The sequence below is a fragment of the Umbelopsis ramanniana genome, assembly GCF_025399195.1.
Source record: "Umbelopsis ramanniana AG unplaced genomic scaffold K450scaffold_56, whole genome shotgun sequence".
Classification (NCBI taxonomy): domain Eukaryota; kingdom Fungi; phylum Mucoromycota; class Umbelopsidomycetes; order Umbelopsidales; family Umbelopsidaceae; genus Umbelopsis; species Umbelopsis ramanniana.
Genome location: NW_026252142.1, coordinates 18,272 through 31,450, shown reverse-complemented (window position 1 = coordinate 31,450; position 13,179 = coordinate 18,272). Strand labels below are relative to the sequence as shown.

At 43.7% G+C, this 13,179-nt stretch overlaps 6 protein-coding genes across 6 annotated transcripts; 2 read left to right on the top strand and 4 right to left on the bottom strand.

The window, feature by feature from the left end:
* Window positions 1-26: 26 nt before the first annotated feature.
* K450DRAFT_254234 (uncharacterized protein) lies at window positions 27-1,763 on the bottom strand. The gene is made up of 4 exons (XM_051591168.1): window positions 1,536-1,763; window positions 989-1,207; window positions 416-917; window positions 27-343 (listed from the first exon to the last, which is right to left on the bottom strand). The coding sequence occupies exons 1-4, from the start codon at window positions 1,717-1,719 to the stop codon at window positions 262-264; spliced, it is 987 nt and encodes a 328-aa protein (XP_051441923.1). The 5' UTR covers window positions 1,720-1,763; the 3' UTR covers window positions 27-261.
* Window positions 1,764-2,058: 295 nt separating this feature from the next.
* K450DRAFT_254230 (uncharacterized protein) lies at window positions 2,059-3,462 on the bottom strand. The gene is made up of 4 exons (XM_051591167.1): window positions 3,290-3,462; window positions 3,136-3,210; window positions 2,963-3,044; window positions 2,059-2,854 (listed from the first exon to the last, which is right to left on the bottom strand). The coding sequence occupies exons 1-4, from the start codon at window positions 3,345-3,347 to the stop codon at window positions 2,449-2,451; spliced, it is 621 nt and encodes a 206-aa protein (XP_051441922.1). The 5' UTR covers window positions 3,348-3,462; the 3' UTR covers window positions 2,059-2,448.
* A 140-nt stretch (window positions 3,463-3,602) lies between these two features.
* Window positions 3,603-6,328, top strand: K450DRAFT_201567 (uncharacterized protein; the record flags this gene model as incomplete). The annotated part of the gene is made up of 2 exons (XM_051584667.1): window positions 3,603-4,791; window positions 4,881-6,328. 2 exons carry the CDS (start codon window positions 3,603-3,605, stop codon window positions 6,326-6,328), a joined length of 2,637 nt encoding a protein of 878 aa, XP_051441921.1.
* Window positions 6,329-6,440: 112 nt separating this feature from the next.
* K450DRAFT_254222 (uncharacterized protein) lies at window positions 6,441-8,718 on the top strand. Its single transcript, XM_051591166.1, has 5 exons — window positions 6,441-7,225; window positions 7,304-7,785; window positions 7,866-8,230; window positions 8,322-8,346; window positions 8,448-8,718. The coding sequence occupies exons 1-5, from the start codon at window positions 6,577-6,579 to the stop codon at window positions 8,484-8,486; spliced, it is 1,560 nt and encodes a 519-aa protein (XP_051441920.1). The 5' UTR covers window positions 6,441-6,576; the 3' UTR covers window positions 8,487-8,718.
* K450DRAFT_254216 (uncharacterized protein) lies at window positions 8,601-9,990 on the bottom strand. Its single transcript, XM_051591165.1, has one exon. The coding sequence runs from the start codon at window positions 9,934-9,936 to the stop codon at window positions 8,950-8,952; it is 987 nt and encodes a 328-aa protein (XP_051441919.1). The 5' UTR covers window positions 9,937-9,990; the 3' UTR covers window positions 8,601-8,949.
* An 86-nt stretch (window positions 9,991-10,076) lies between these two features.
* On the bottom strand, window positions 10,077-13,166 carry K450DRAFT_254213 (uncharacterized protein). The gene is made up of 10 exons (XM_051591164.1): window positions 12,687-13,166; window positions 12,609-12,618; window positions 12,454-12,523; window positions 12,291-12,373; window positions 11,890-12,149; window positions 11,585-11,805; window positions 11,240-11,507; window positions 10,906-11,124; window positions 10,458-10,833; window positions 10,077-10,394 (listed from the first exon to the last, which is right to left on the bottom strand). The coding sequence occupies exons 1-10, from the start codon at window positions 13,104-13,106 to the stop codon at window positions 10,141-10,143; spliced, it is 2,181 nt and encodes a 726-aa protein (XP_051441918.1). The 5' UTR covers window positions 13,107-13,166; the 3' UTR covers window positions 10,077-10,140.
* Between the last annotated feature and the right edge of the window lie 13 nt (window positions 13,167-13,179).

The window sequence follows — 13,179 nt, the reverse complement described above, 5'->3', positions numbered from 1 at the left end:
CACTCACGCAAGAATTCATAACATTGGGCCCAGCTTATAACACACACACTTTGTCAATTCTCGGTTTTCCAGTTGTATTTGAACATGAGAAAGGGGAAAAAAAAATAGGGTTTTGTAAAAGAAAAACGGAAATGTACACTGTAAATTTGGAGTTACTTTGGTTTTTTTTTTTTTAAGGGTGATGATTTTCTTTTCTGGTAGACGTGGGGCCAGTGGGAGATGAAGAATTCTAACATTAACGAAGAAATAGTATTCCAAGGTCTAATGATCGCTCTTGAACTTGAAGTAATCAGAATCGAAAGTGTGAACGCGAACATAACCATCTTCACCACCACTTGAGAAGCTGCAATGTCATATATGGTCAGTAAACTGCAAAAAGTAAGCTGTCCATCCAAAAAATCGAATATCCACTCACCCCTTGCCATCTGGATGCACAGCGATGGTATTAATAGGACCAAAGTGACCTCTGACTCTACCACATTCCTCTTCGAGGATCTTGTGCCAGAATCTGCACTCGAACTTTCCTGCTCGTGCAGAAGTGGTTGTGACGTTCATGGCATCTTGACCACCACCGACAATAACAAACTCTTGGAACTTGGGGGTGATGGATGCAGAGTTGAGGGGTGTATCAGTCTCATACTTCTTGAGTTCGTCCAAAGTGATGGTATCAAATATCTTTGCAGATTTGTCCTTGGATGAGGTGATGAAGTATGAGCGGTCAGTGCTGAACTGAATATCAGTCAATGATTCAGAGTGTGGCTTAATGGTGTTGAGCTTTTCGTTTGCCTTCCAATCCCATTGAGTAATGCTTCCATCAACATGTCCGCAAATGATGAATTTGTTGAGGTATGTCCAGCCGGCGACGACAGCCTTGGGGCCGCCATCGTTGACGATAGTGGCAACGGGCTCATCGGATTCTACAAAAAAAATGTTAGTCTCCTGGTAACAAACATCAAAAAGCCATTCGTACAAGAGTGTGCTTGCTTACGTGCAGCTTCGAGATCAGGGTTAATGCTGATAACTGTGACAGTGCCTGGGTAACCCATACGTTCCTCAGTGACGCACAAAGCCATATCATCATCTTCGTTGAATTCAACTCGCTTAACAGCGGTCTTGAACTCCCAGGTCTTGAGGCACTTTCCGGTCTGAACATTCCACAACATTGCTGTGTTATCTGCGGATCCAGTGATAGCCATAGTGCTGGTTGCTAAAGAAAGAAAGGGGGTGGGTCAGTTAAATGTAATAGGGTGGCGGAAATCAGGCAAAAGTCTAGGCTGGGTGCAGTGGTTCAAATACAGGTGTAATTTCTGGTGTGCAGTTGAAGGTATATACTGATCGACTGGTGTTTGCTAGTAGTAATCTGCTAATGAATTCGAGATTCCTCTTTTTTTCTTTCTTTCTGATGGCTCGATTGATCTGTTGTATGTACAAGTATATCGAATCATTGAAGGCGTTCTCCATTCGTATGTATTTCCTTCGTCGTAAGATCCACAGTGCCTGAGATTTCCGATTCATAATGTAAAGATTCTACTCACAGTTGACATCTACAGTCCAGACAGCACCTTGATGGCCGGAATAACTTCCAAGACGTTCGCCATTATGAGAGTACCAAACGTTGACAATCTTGTCCTTGGAGACAGAGAAGAGAAGATCACCTTCACGATTGTACTTGATCTGTGTCAAAGAACGAGTGTGACCTTGCAATAATATGGGTCTCATGATGCTAAGTTAAGATACGAAATTCACCACGCACTGCGGTCGACTAGATTTTTTTTTTACTGTTTGGAATTTTTTTTACGCGGCCATTGAAAACTAACCAAAGCGCTCAAACTTGCTGATGTCATATACCTTCTAAAATTTAATTCAGTCATAATAATTTCAATCATTCATCGGTTTAAGTTCTCCTGAAATTGAAATCAAAAATAGGTGGATTCAAACAACAGCATCCCATTCATAATAGACTAAAATTTTATAAAATTATGAGGTCTGTCAACCAGCATATTTACCCTAAACAAGGTAAAAACCTATGTCATCACTTTGTGCTTGTTACAAAGGATAGCCAAGTTGTACCACGATTTGCCACGTTGACTGAACTTTCGATGCCATAGCCTCAATTGAATATACCTAAACTGGGTAACATATTACACTCGTCATTCAAATTTAGCGTTCTGGACCAGAATTACTTTGAAATTTAGAGTTATTTCATCCGATGCTTCCCTCCAGCCTCTCTCGAAACTACTCGATACAGCCACTATCGCAGGCAAAACGTTCATCAATGAACCCTTCACAAGGGTCGTACTAGGAGGCAAAATCATCCTATATTGGAAAAATTCACTTTTTCAGAGATCAACGGTCAAGATTATCGCCTGCAATCACGAAAATGAGTGTGTATTACAATGTATTGTACTGTCAGGCTGGTATATAGAAAAAACGAATGAGTAGAACAGATTACATCAATAAGCAGCACTTATCGCCACCAGCTTCTTCGCGCTCATCGGGCGATTCGAACGGAGTATGGCCACTGTCTTTGGCCTCCTGCTCCTTATTGAAACGCCTAATGTCACGAACAACATGGAAAAACGCTTCATCCACATTGACCCTCTGTTTAGCAGAGGTTTCCACAAAGGTGCAACCGAAATTCCTGGCTAAATCGCGACCTTCATGACTTGATACCTGCCTATCCTTCTCCAGATCCGATTTGTTCGCTACCAAAACCATTGGAAAGACATCACGATCTTTCACACGACAGATTTGTTGATAAAACGTATTAATTTCCTCAAAGCTCTGTCTGGAAGTGATAGAGTATACCAAAAGAAATCCTTCTCCGTTCCGCATGTACTGTTCGCGCATAGCACTTTGTTTAGAAGGGGGAGGGGCGGGGAATGTGTTTGTTAATTCAGTTACAGAAATAATTTTTTTTTCCTTCCATCCCCTGGAGGCACGAGTTGACATTCATACTCACCTATATTCTTCCTGTCCAGCAGTATCCAGAACATCTAAAAGGGCGGTTTCGTTATCGATTACGCATTGTTTGCGATATGAGTCTTAACACCAAAATAAATTGAGATCGGAGTCATTTTAAGGTGTGTTAGTATAGGGGAACAACATTGACGCCGTTCTGACCGTGTGACCTACCTTCAATAGTAGGATCATATTCATCGACAAAATGCGACTGGATGAATTGAATGGTCAGGGCTGACTTTCCGACACCTATCATATTTTGTGGGGATTCATGGTTGAGAATGCAAGATCTTTTCCTCGAGCTTATTCAACGGTATTCCTCACTCACCTCCTTCTCCGACCAGAACGATACGATACTCTCTTAGAAATGACGCAGCTTTGGACATTGTCGTACGGGAAGAGTTCTCTTTGGGATGCAGGATGCGGGCTGCCAATATGGGCTGGCCTTTGCCACCGGAAGTGAAATTTATGCACGTCACAGAGATTTTTATCCCGTTCCCAAGTTTCAAGCATAAAGGCTAAACCCAGTGCAACCCGATCGTCCCAGCCCCATAAGAACTCTCACTTGCTCCATTGCTTTCACATTCATCCATCCCTTTAGCACCCAAGTGCGCCAAACCATTCCAATGATTTCAACTCAAATGTCTACTGACACTTTAAAGTCAATGGCCGCTCCCATCGCCAAAAAGAGAAAAATAAGCTGCCTATCTTGCCGAGCCAGAAAGACAAAGTGCGACGGTCAAAAACCCTGTGCAAAGTGTCTTTTGAAAGGAAAGGCAAGCGAATGTGTGTACGCACAAACAAGTGGTCCTGTTGGCCGCCCTGCCAAGAATGCTGTGGTCAACAAAATGGTGCTTCTCTCTCAAACCACCGACTCACAGAAGCAACAATTTGTCTATGAGAATCTTACTCTATGTGGGTTGAGTGACTACAGCAAAATTTTCACCACTCCCTCTCACCGTGATCACTTTGCTGATGATGGTGCCAAGTTGTCGGACTACATATCCGGCATCTTCTCCGTTTACTTTGGGGCCGGTCTTCGATTTGATGAATTAGAAACACCAACCATAACAACGGAAGAAAACACTGTACTGGTGGATAAATCCGAATCAATTTTCCAGTTATTCGATTTAAAGCAACACTATTCTTGGTTGGCAAGTGAAGGTGTCAGCAACTTGGTGGCCAGATGCAGCGACCTCAAATTGACCAACTTTAGAGACCTCAATGTCTATGGGCATCTCTTGAGATCGGACCGTAGTGATCGGTATTTTGAACGGCATAGAACACCTACTTTCACTGCCACCGTTCGTCAAAACCCCCTTAAGAGTTTGACCCCACAACAAGCTCTACAATACACGGATGTATTTTTTTCCGTTCATCCTTGGGCCCCATTTATTCTCAACCGAACCCAAATATTGCAAGAATACTTCACTGATGAAGGCGATCCATTGCTATTGTCCGTCATTTTCGGTATAGCCAAATATTTTGCAAAGCAAATGTCAGAAGGCGTGGTCTTTTCTACCGTTGTTCGTAGAGGAGATAGAAATGAATTTTTAAATTACGCTCACACCATTTTGGGAGAGACCTCGGCCAAAACCACGGTGGCCAAATTTCAAGCTGTAACGCTGCTCAGCTATTTTGAAATTACCTATGGACACCCAAAGAAAGGCACTACCTTGACTGCTCTGTCTTATGTCATGCTCGGTAAACTTGCCCAAACCGTGGACTTTAGGGACAAACATTTGGCGGGTCTGGGCTCATTGCAACGAGAATTAGTGCGCAACGCATGGTGGTGCATCTACAACAATACGGTGATTGGCACCATCGAATGTAAGTTGACTATGGATGTTGCCACATTACGATGCTACCGATATCTAAACCTTTATATCGTTGCTTCCATTTTTTGCCTTCGGTTTTAGTCGGCCAAGTCCCACGTGATGCCATTTTGCCAAGAGATATACCCTTCCCAAAGCGTAACTGCGAGGAGTCTGAATCGTATCAACTGGACAAGTCGACTGGAAATACATCCATGTTCATCGCATATAATCACATCTACGAATGTTTCTTTGTAGCATCGGCTGTATCGGATTTACTGGCCAAAATCTGGCGAATCCTTCCAGAACCTGACCGTAATATGTTCAGGATCAATCCTACCGTCTCCCAGGCGGCTAATTGTCCTCCGGAGTTAGAGCGCAAAAAGGTCCGTGAGCAAATACTGGATCTCCTGGGTGACTTTGAGGCATTTATTACCGCGCAACAAAAGAACCTGAGTGAGCAGCAAGTTTACCATTTGGACATGGCAAAATATGTCCTGTTCATCCATGCTCATTTCATGAAGGAAGAAATGGATAGCTCTGAAACCATGTGCTATGTATCGGCCATGAGAAATGTCTATTCAAGATTCGACGATTTTGAAGTGGTCACCAAACTTCCACCGGGAACTGACTTGCTTGACCGAACATCTAGCATGGATGCAAGCTCTATTGAAGACGAAGTTATGGAAGCAGTATTCCCCCAGGCTATAGAGCTCGTTAACAAGACCGCAGCATTTTTGGACAAGAGAGAAGGAAAATCCGACTTGCTACAGAAAGCACCTGGCTGGATCATTCAAGACGGATTGGAGACCAGCAGCCTGATTCTTATGATTCAAATGCAAAAGCAAACTAATGTACCGCAGGCGGTCATGTCTCTTGAAAAAATCTTGAAATTGCTTGAAATCTCCAATGTGTATAACTCACAGGACGATATCAAGCGGCTGCAAATGCGTATTCAGCATACATTGGACGCTTGGAACCAAACCAACACCTCTTCATCACAGCCACCCTCCACGGCTACGAAGGCCAATGAACGCGTTCCAACTGCTGACATTTTAGCTTTTTATCCTACACCTCCGCCCAACACAACGTATGGAAACATCGTACAATTAATGTCCATGTCTCCTGGAGCCTCTAGCGGCGTATTTGAGTCGGATGCTGCTTCGACTGAAGATGGTTTTGCGACTAGTCCTTTATCTTTTGACGATTTCCCAGAAGAACAACTCAACATGGACTCACATGAATCCCCCTACCAAGCTAACTTTCAGCAACAACCCACCATGTTTGAAACCATGATGGACATGGAAGCCCCCTTCCATAACAATCAATTCTCCCAGGCATCCAACCAGAACTTTTATCATCAGCAAACCACAGATTCGCCTCTTGTAGACGCTGGAGATTTTTCGGATCTGGCTAACCTTGATGCCAACACACTGGCTATGGAATTTGGTCTCTCTGAGTTTGACACCAACATGCTACAGCAACATATGAACTTTGACTATCTTCAGGAAATCCCATTAGACCTTTTCGTTTTAGACGACACACCGCAATAATGGTCGCATCCTATAATTATTTTTTTCTTGCCATTTTTCTGCTTGTACATACCGTCTTTACATATTTCTTACCAAACTAAAAACCCTCTATCTGACACAATCACTTGGAAAAGTTTTCCATACCGGACGGAGTCTCAATATTTCTACATTGTTCATGCAATTTGTTGACGTTGAGAGACAAAAGCAGGACCCCCGATCTCTTTTCTTATTTTTGTTTCTCTCTTTTCCATTGCTTTACTCTGCCCAAGATGAGCGGTCCTGATATCAGCAATAATAACTATTACCCCCCACCGCCGGTTCAGAACCATTACTCTCAACAGACAGCTTATCCACCTCCTGCTCAACCCTACACGGCTGTTCCACCTCAGTACAACTCCAATCAGCAAACCTATGATCCAGAGGCTGCAACGTATGGTCACTATGGACTGCCTCCACAGCAAGTGGCGCCCATGGCCAGTGGTAGCGATGCAAAGGTTCAGCCGTCCAGTGGATTCCAAGACGTATGGGCAACCATAGCTTGGCTGTGTAATATGGGAGCCTTCATTGGCCTGTCCGTCGTCGGCTTAAGAGCATACAGTAGAAGCAGCGGGTCGTATGGAGGCATTCCTTCGCAAACACCATCTTCAGGAATTACGTTCGACACAACAGCGTTTTTCATCTTTGGTTTGGCTATTGTCATTGGTTTCGGTCTCAGCTTATTCTACTTTTTGCTGGCCAACAAGTTCCCTAGACCGCTCATCAAGGTCACCTTTATCTTGAGCATCCTCTTCTATTTTGGTGTCACATTTTACTATTTTGCCGTACACTATTATTCTGCTGCCATTGTGTTCTTGATCTTCTCATGCTTATATGCCTTCATGTGGTTTGCTTGGAAGAGTCGTATTCCTTTTGCGACAGGTAAGTAAATGAAATCACCAAAATGGCCGTCCGCCCCGCCCCCTAACCCAATCGTTATTTTTTCCGCTTCTTCCATAGTCATGTTGGAAACCATCACGTCAATTACGTCAAAATACCCTAGCACAATTTTCGTTGGTATTATTACCTTGATCGTGCAGACTGCATATTCTATCTGGTTTTCTTTGGTGGTTATCGGCGTCTATGAAGCTTACTATAGTAGTAGTGGTGGCAATAGTGCCTTGACAGGTATCATGGTGTTCCTTGTTTTCAGCTTTTACTGGACCTCTCAAGTGATCTCGTATGTCTGTCATGTGACGATCTCCGGTATATTTGCTTCTGTCTATTTCTTGGGGGATTCGGCAAAAAGCCCCGCTTGGGGAAGTGCTAAGCGTGCTTTGACCACTAGCTTTGGTAGTATCTGCTTTGGCGCCCTTCTCATGGCCTTTATGAACCTGATCCGTGCTATGATTGCTATTGCTCGTACAGAGTCGGACAATGTCTGTTGTACTATCATTCTTTGCTTCGTACAATGTATTGTCAACTGTATACAAGGTGCCATGGTAAGTGGAAAATTTTACACAGCGTGGAAGGTATACGTACAGGGAAACCTATTCTCTTATGCCTAACCTCCAAATACTAGGAATGGTTCAACTACTACGCATTCAGCGGCGTGGCCATTTATGGACGAAGCTTCATAGAATCTGCCAAGCATACATGGCGAATGATTACAGACAGAGGTGTGGAAGCGTTGATTAATGACAGTTTGATCGGCAACGTTTTGTTTATGGGCGGGTTGCTCGTTGGTGTCATCACGTCGCTGTTTGGATACATCTACATGGCGGTTGCCCGGCCGGTCTTTAACCAGTATGGCACAGCAACGCCTATTGTTGTCATGGTATGCTTCATCATTGGTCTCTCCATGTTTTCGTCCATCGCCACTGTCATCACCAGCGGCGTGGCTACCACCTTTGTCTGTCTTGCTGAGGACCCAGATGCTCTGCGAAGGTACTGTATATGGACATTTCATTGTCGACAGGGGTTATTCTCAAGTGTATGCTAATGAATTATTTTTTGATCTGTTTTCTTTGCTCTCTAGAACAAAGCCAGAACTATATGAGAGAGTAAGTGGGAAATACGAGTATTTGTGTATGCCGTAAGATGGTTACTAACATACTCTTTGTCACCTACCCATTTTTTTTTCTATTTCTTGCTGTGTCTTTAGATTCGTCAAACATGGCCACGTGTCGTTCAGAGCGTATAGACACGGAAAAGCCGTACATAGGACTCTACCGCATCATGTCATCCGTTTTTCCTGGTCTCCTTTGTGCTATTGTTTCATAGGCATCGATGTACACTCTTTTTGTTATTTCGAATTCAAAACTCCATGTTACTTCTAAAGTCGAATCCATTTTATTTTATAATTTTCGTTCACCCCCATAATAAATGATTCATAACTAGGGCTACCACTATTAAACAAGGCGGTGAAAAGCAAAACTAAATTCCATAGCGGGGTGTGTGTATGCGTGTGTGAAGTCCCACCTTTTTTTCTTGTCGTTGATGGTCTTTCTGTTTCTAAGTAGCGTTATGGTACATCAAATGAAGAAGAAAAAAGGTTAAATATGGATGATATGTAGAAAGAAAGTAATTTTTAAAGAGAAAGGTACAATAAAAAAAAGAAACACAAGGCGTACACAGGGAAAAAGAAAGGAAAACGGTGTGGTATATCAGTGGTGGATCTGATCGAGGATTTCACGAGCTCCCAAGTCCAACAACTTCTTAGCGACTAATTCGCCCAATTCATTAGCATACGTCTCAGCACTGGCGTCGTCGGGTATTTCGATATCGGCATCGTCTTCAGCCACCTGTTTACCATCAACGCTAGCGACCAGGCCACGCAAATGAAGGGTCCTGCCTTCGAAACGGGAGTTGACTCCGATAGGGACACTGCAGCCACCTTCGAGAGTACGCATCAAACTTCGCTCGCTGGTGCATCGAACACGAGTTTCAAAGTGGTTAAGAGGAGCGAGCAGTTCAATGATACGAGTATCAGCTTCACGACACTCTACGCCCAAGGCTCCCTGAGAGACAGCGTGGAGAGACAAGGAAGGGTCCAGAATTTGAGAGATACGATGACCCATATCAATGCGATTCAATCCAGCCACAGCGAGGACAATACCAGCAAAAGGACTGTCATCGGCATCCAATTTGGCGAGGCGAGTGTTAAGGTTACCACGAATATCTTGGAACTCCAAAGTAGGGAATCTGCGTTTCAACTGAGCAATGCGACGAACACTGCTGGTACCAATGACACTACCGGCCGGAAGAGATTCAAGGGTATGGTCCTTGAACTTTGCATTGAAAACCACAGCATCATGAGGATTTTCTCTCTCCATCACCGCTCCTAACAACATGCCAGGGGGAAGAGTGGTGGGCAGATCTTTCAAACTATGTACCACCAAGTCGACCTTTTTTTCATGCAATGCCAACTCCAATTCCTTAGTGAAGACGGACTTTTCACCAATCTTGAACAAGGCTACATCTAGGATTTTGTCTCCTGTGGTGGACATGGGGACGATGGGAAAGTGGTACTTGGGATAGAGCCTTTGCAAGGCATCGCGAACATGGTAAGTTTGCACCATAGCCAGCTGGGATTTTCGAGTACCCAGAGTGATGGTGAGAGCATCGGGTGAAGGATCTCCAGTTGGAGCCATGATTACTTTGTGAGATGAGTGGGGAAAGAGGTTTTTTTTTTTTTTTTTTTCTTTCCTTTAAGCAAAAATAAAAATTATCAAAGCCCAACAACTAAAAAAAATAAATACTTGTGATTGGGTGAACCGGGGTTCACCAGTCCTTTGGATTGGATTGGGATGAATTATTTTTTATTACATACACCTTTTTTTGACTCCATGTATCTTTTACAAAGCATCGTTGATCATGCCGAACGCTCGTTTGTACACATCCAGCATGGCCAAACACTTTTGTCGTTCAGCTGCAAGCGTTTCGTCTTCTTGTAGGAGTTCACTGAACAAGTCGTCTCTGTACAATTCCGTCACCAATCGATTCTGTACCGCCTCCCGACAACTATTGACCAATAAGTGCATAATGGCCTTGGGTACGCTGTCTCGAATGGTCTTTCTTGTAATATTAAAATACGAAGTAATCAATGAACCTGTAAAAGAAACGCTATCAGCACGTGAAACTACGCACGGTGAACATTCCCAAGTCTGCTTACGAATAAGTTGAGTTTCAATATCCTCTCGGTTTTGGGTGCCGTGTGGAGCAACCCAGTCGTCTCCTCCATCCATGCTCACTTCTTCTAATTTCTTCTCAAGTTCAGCTTCAATGATGTTATTCATCGACAGTGGTGGTACATATTGTGCGTTAGATATAAGGTCCTGGGGTCCAAGGGCAGGTCGGTCCTGCTTGCTGGCTCCACCAAAGAAATAGTTCAAGAACGAGTCTTTTTGGGACCCATCGTCTCCTAAGCCAGAGAATTCTTCATGTAATTTGGGAATATGAACGCCATTGACCATTGGAGCACCTTCTTGCTGTGGTCGCATCATTGGGCTGTTGCTAGCATTGGATGCTGCAGAGTTGATAGATAAATTCTGTGCATATACATTGATAAGTTTACTAGCTTAGCCTGGCCTCCCCTCCCGCAAAAATGTTCCATCACTTACCCTCTTCTTTTCCGACCGCTTCTTCCTTTTGCCTTCGCTCTCGAGGCTGGCCATGGCTCCAGCCGCACCAAGGAACTCGGGATGATTGGTATTGATATAAGCTCGCTGAATGGCAATGAGACTAGCCACATAGGTCACTGTGGGGCTTAGATGTTCTCTTAGAAGCTCCGAGACTACCTCTGCCATTCTTGCAAATAGTCGTGGATAGCGTTGCAATTCCTATCACAATAAATAAATAAGATGTATACATTCAGTCATAGAACTCGCATCAAGGTGAAGTTGAGCATTTGTTCCATGCCGACGACCCTTCTCTTATCTCTGCCACTGTCCTTACCTTAGATCCACAATTATGACATATCTTCATAAGCTCTTCGTACACTAATTCGACGCACTTCAAACTTGGTGGCTCCAAAAGCTTGATTTGAGGTTTGATCAATAAATCAAATGCAATTTCAGGCACAAATAACGATGGTCGTGGTCCTGTGGAGTTGCGAATGGCGGTACGGATATCATGATTGCTGAGTTGTGAACAAGGCGCAATGGTGTCCAATGCTTGTCCGAATACATTATTGAAGATATAATAAATACGAGCTCCTCCATATCTGATTACGCCAAGAAAAGAAATTGTCAGGTTTAGTGAAAAAAGGTTTTCGATCATAAGCATGGTCGTTTCACTTACAATTGCTTAGTAGATATATTGGGAGAAGTGCCGTCTATAGCAGAAACAAATTCCGATGAAAAGTTGGTTAACAGCCGAAGTACAAGGGGTCCTCCTTGTACATTAGCAGCAACCATGGCCGGGTCGCCGTATTGCTGTAATTCCTGTTCGGTGGAGTGGATCAATGCATTCAATTTGGATCGCATTTCCGGTAACTTCTCCTTAATGTGATTCAACAGCAGCTAATATGGATTACAACGGTTGGTTCAACTCACGGCAACGATAACAAAGTCTTTGAATGCTCTCATATTGCGTTTCCTACTTACAGAATTCAATTGCTTGCTAAGAAAATCGGTTCCACATCGAATGGAAATCCTTCTGTAAGCGGGATGTTGATTGAAAAAGTCTTCTTCAGCTTTTAATGCGTCTTTCATGGCCTTGTTGGTCAGGATATCTTGCTGACTACGGTTCACAGTACCAACAAACCCTAGTCGCAACGGGTATGCTCTACCGGTCAAAATGTCCAATGCATTGGTGCCAGCATCCATCAAGTCCAGCTTCGTAAGGACGCCAAGTGTTCGTTTTCCTATAAGCGGAAATTCGACCATAAAAAAATGAGTATGGTCATTAAGGCATCATTTGGGGAAAAAGTCCGCGACCGATATTTGGCATCCCTACAGCTGCGACTGAGGTCTCTCCGCACCAGCTCTCTCTAAACTGTTCCTACCTTCAGGGTCAACCTGGCGCGCAAGCTTAAGACTATCAGAGTTTACCAAATCTATGTTTGCTGGTGTGATAGCTAATATAATACTACATTGAAATACGAGATGTTAGCGTTGGACGTGTTTGATTTTCAAGGAATGACGGTATATTTCCGATGATCCGTTTACCTATTAGGTTTTGAGATATAATCCACGACAAGGCTTCGAATCTGCTTCTCAATATCGGTAGGCTGATCACCTATAAAAAATGGCATGGATGTCTTAGTCAATGTTGATACACCATAACGCTCCTCGTCGCTACAACAAGGGGACTGTGATCTTACCGATGGGTATCTGGAAAAAATGAGATTAGAATTGGGGGCTGTGAAGGTAGCTTTTTCTTATATAACTCAGCACTGTACCTTTGTAAGTCCTGGAAGGTCAACAAGCGTGAGGCTCAGCACTTTTGGAGAGTATATCTTGAGGTGGATGGGCATGCGGGATATACCCTTGTTTTGGCCAGCCAACCTGGCTGTTTCCTTTTCGATTTCTGCTCTTACTTCAGCAAAGTCGTAAATGGTCTTATCGAGATGTAGAAATTCGGCGTAATCCTGTGCTGCAGGATCTCTCAGCGTAATGAGCTGTAAAACAAGGGGTCGCCTCGTTACAATGCCACTTCCACGCGGTAAAAAGTCGCGCTGAACGATATTCTCTAGCACACTGGATTTGCCGGCTGATTGACTTCCGACCACGACAATTTGAGGAAGGTCCAGGGCATCGCTGGAGCTAATGGTTGAAAACACATCTTGAATCTTGTTAGTGAGTTCTATAAGGTTTTCCATATCGCCGAGGTCACTGGGAGAGGATCGGTCCAAAGATTAAGTGAAGCCAACGGCGAAAAAATATCCAAAGCTA

Bases quoted from the DNA above. Each gene is read 5' to 3' on its own strand.
- K450DRAFT_254213 (XM_051591164.1), bottom strand. From the start codon at position 13,106: ATGGAAAACCTTATAGAACTCACTAACAAGATTCAAGATGTGTTTTCA. The intron at 12,374-12,453 runs GTAAACGGATCA...ATTTCAATGTAG, and splicing joins TATATCTCAAAACCTAATAG to TATTATATTAGCTATCACAC. The intron at 11,125-11,239 runs GTAAGGACAGTG...TTATTGTGATAG, and splicing joins GTCATAATTGTGGATCTAAG to GAATTGCAACGCTATCCACG.
- K450DRAFT_254234 (XM_051591168.1), bottom strand. From the start codon at position 1,719: ATGAGACCCATATTATTGCAAGGTCACACTCGTTCTTTGACACAGATC. The intron at 918-988 runs GTAAGCAAGCAC...TTTTTTTTGTAG, and splicing joins CCCTGATCTCGAAGCTGCAC to AATCCGATGAGCCCGTTGCC. The intron at 344-415 runs GTGAGTGGATAT...ATGACATTGCAG, and splicing joins GTGCATCCAGATGGCAAGGG to CTTCTCAAGTGGTGGTGAAG.
- K450DRAFT_254230 (XM_051591167.1), bottom strand. From the start codon at position 3,347: ATGTCCAAAGCTGCGTCATTTCTAAGAGAGTATCGTATCGTTCTGGTC. The intron at 3,045-3,135 runs GTAGGTCACACG...TTTGGTGTTAAG, and splicing joins ATATGATCCTACTATTGAAG to ACTCATATCGCAAACAATGC. The intron at 2,855-2,962 runs GTGAGTATGAAT...TTCTAAACAAAG, and splicing joins GCTGGACAGGAAGAATATAG to TGCTATGCGCGAACAGTACA.
- K450DRAFT_254222 (XM_051591166.1), top strand. From the start codon at position 6,577: ATGAGCGGTCCTGATATCAGCAATAATAACTATTACCCCCCACCGCCG. The intron at 7,786-7,865 runs GTAAGTGGAAAA...TCCAAATACTAG, and splicing joins ACTGTATACAAGGTGCCATG to GAATGGTTCAACTACTACGC. The intron at 8,347-8,447 runs GTAAGTGGGAAA...CTGTGTCTTTAG, and splicing joins AGCCAGAACTATATGAGAGA to ATTCGTCAAACATGGCCACG.
- K450DRAFT_254216 (XM_051591165.1), bottom strand. From the start codon at position 9,936: ATGGCTCCAACTGGAGATCCTTCACCCGATGCTCTCACCATCACTCTG.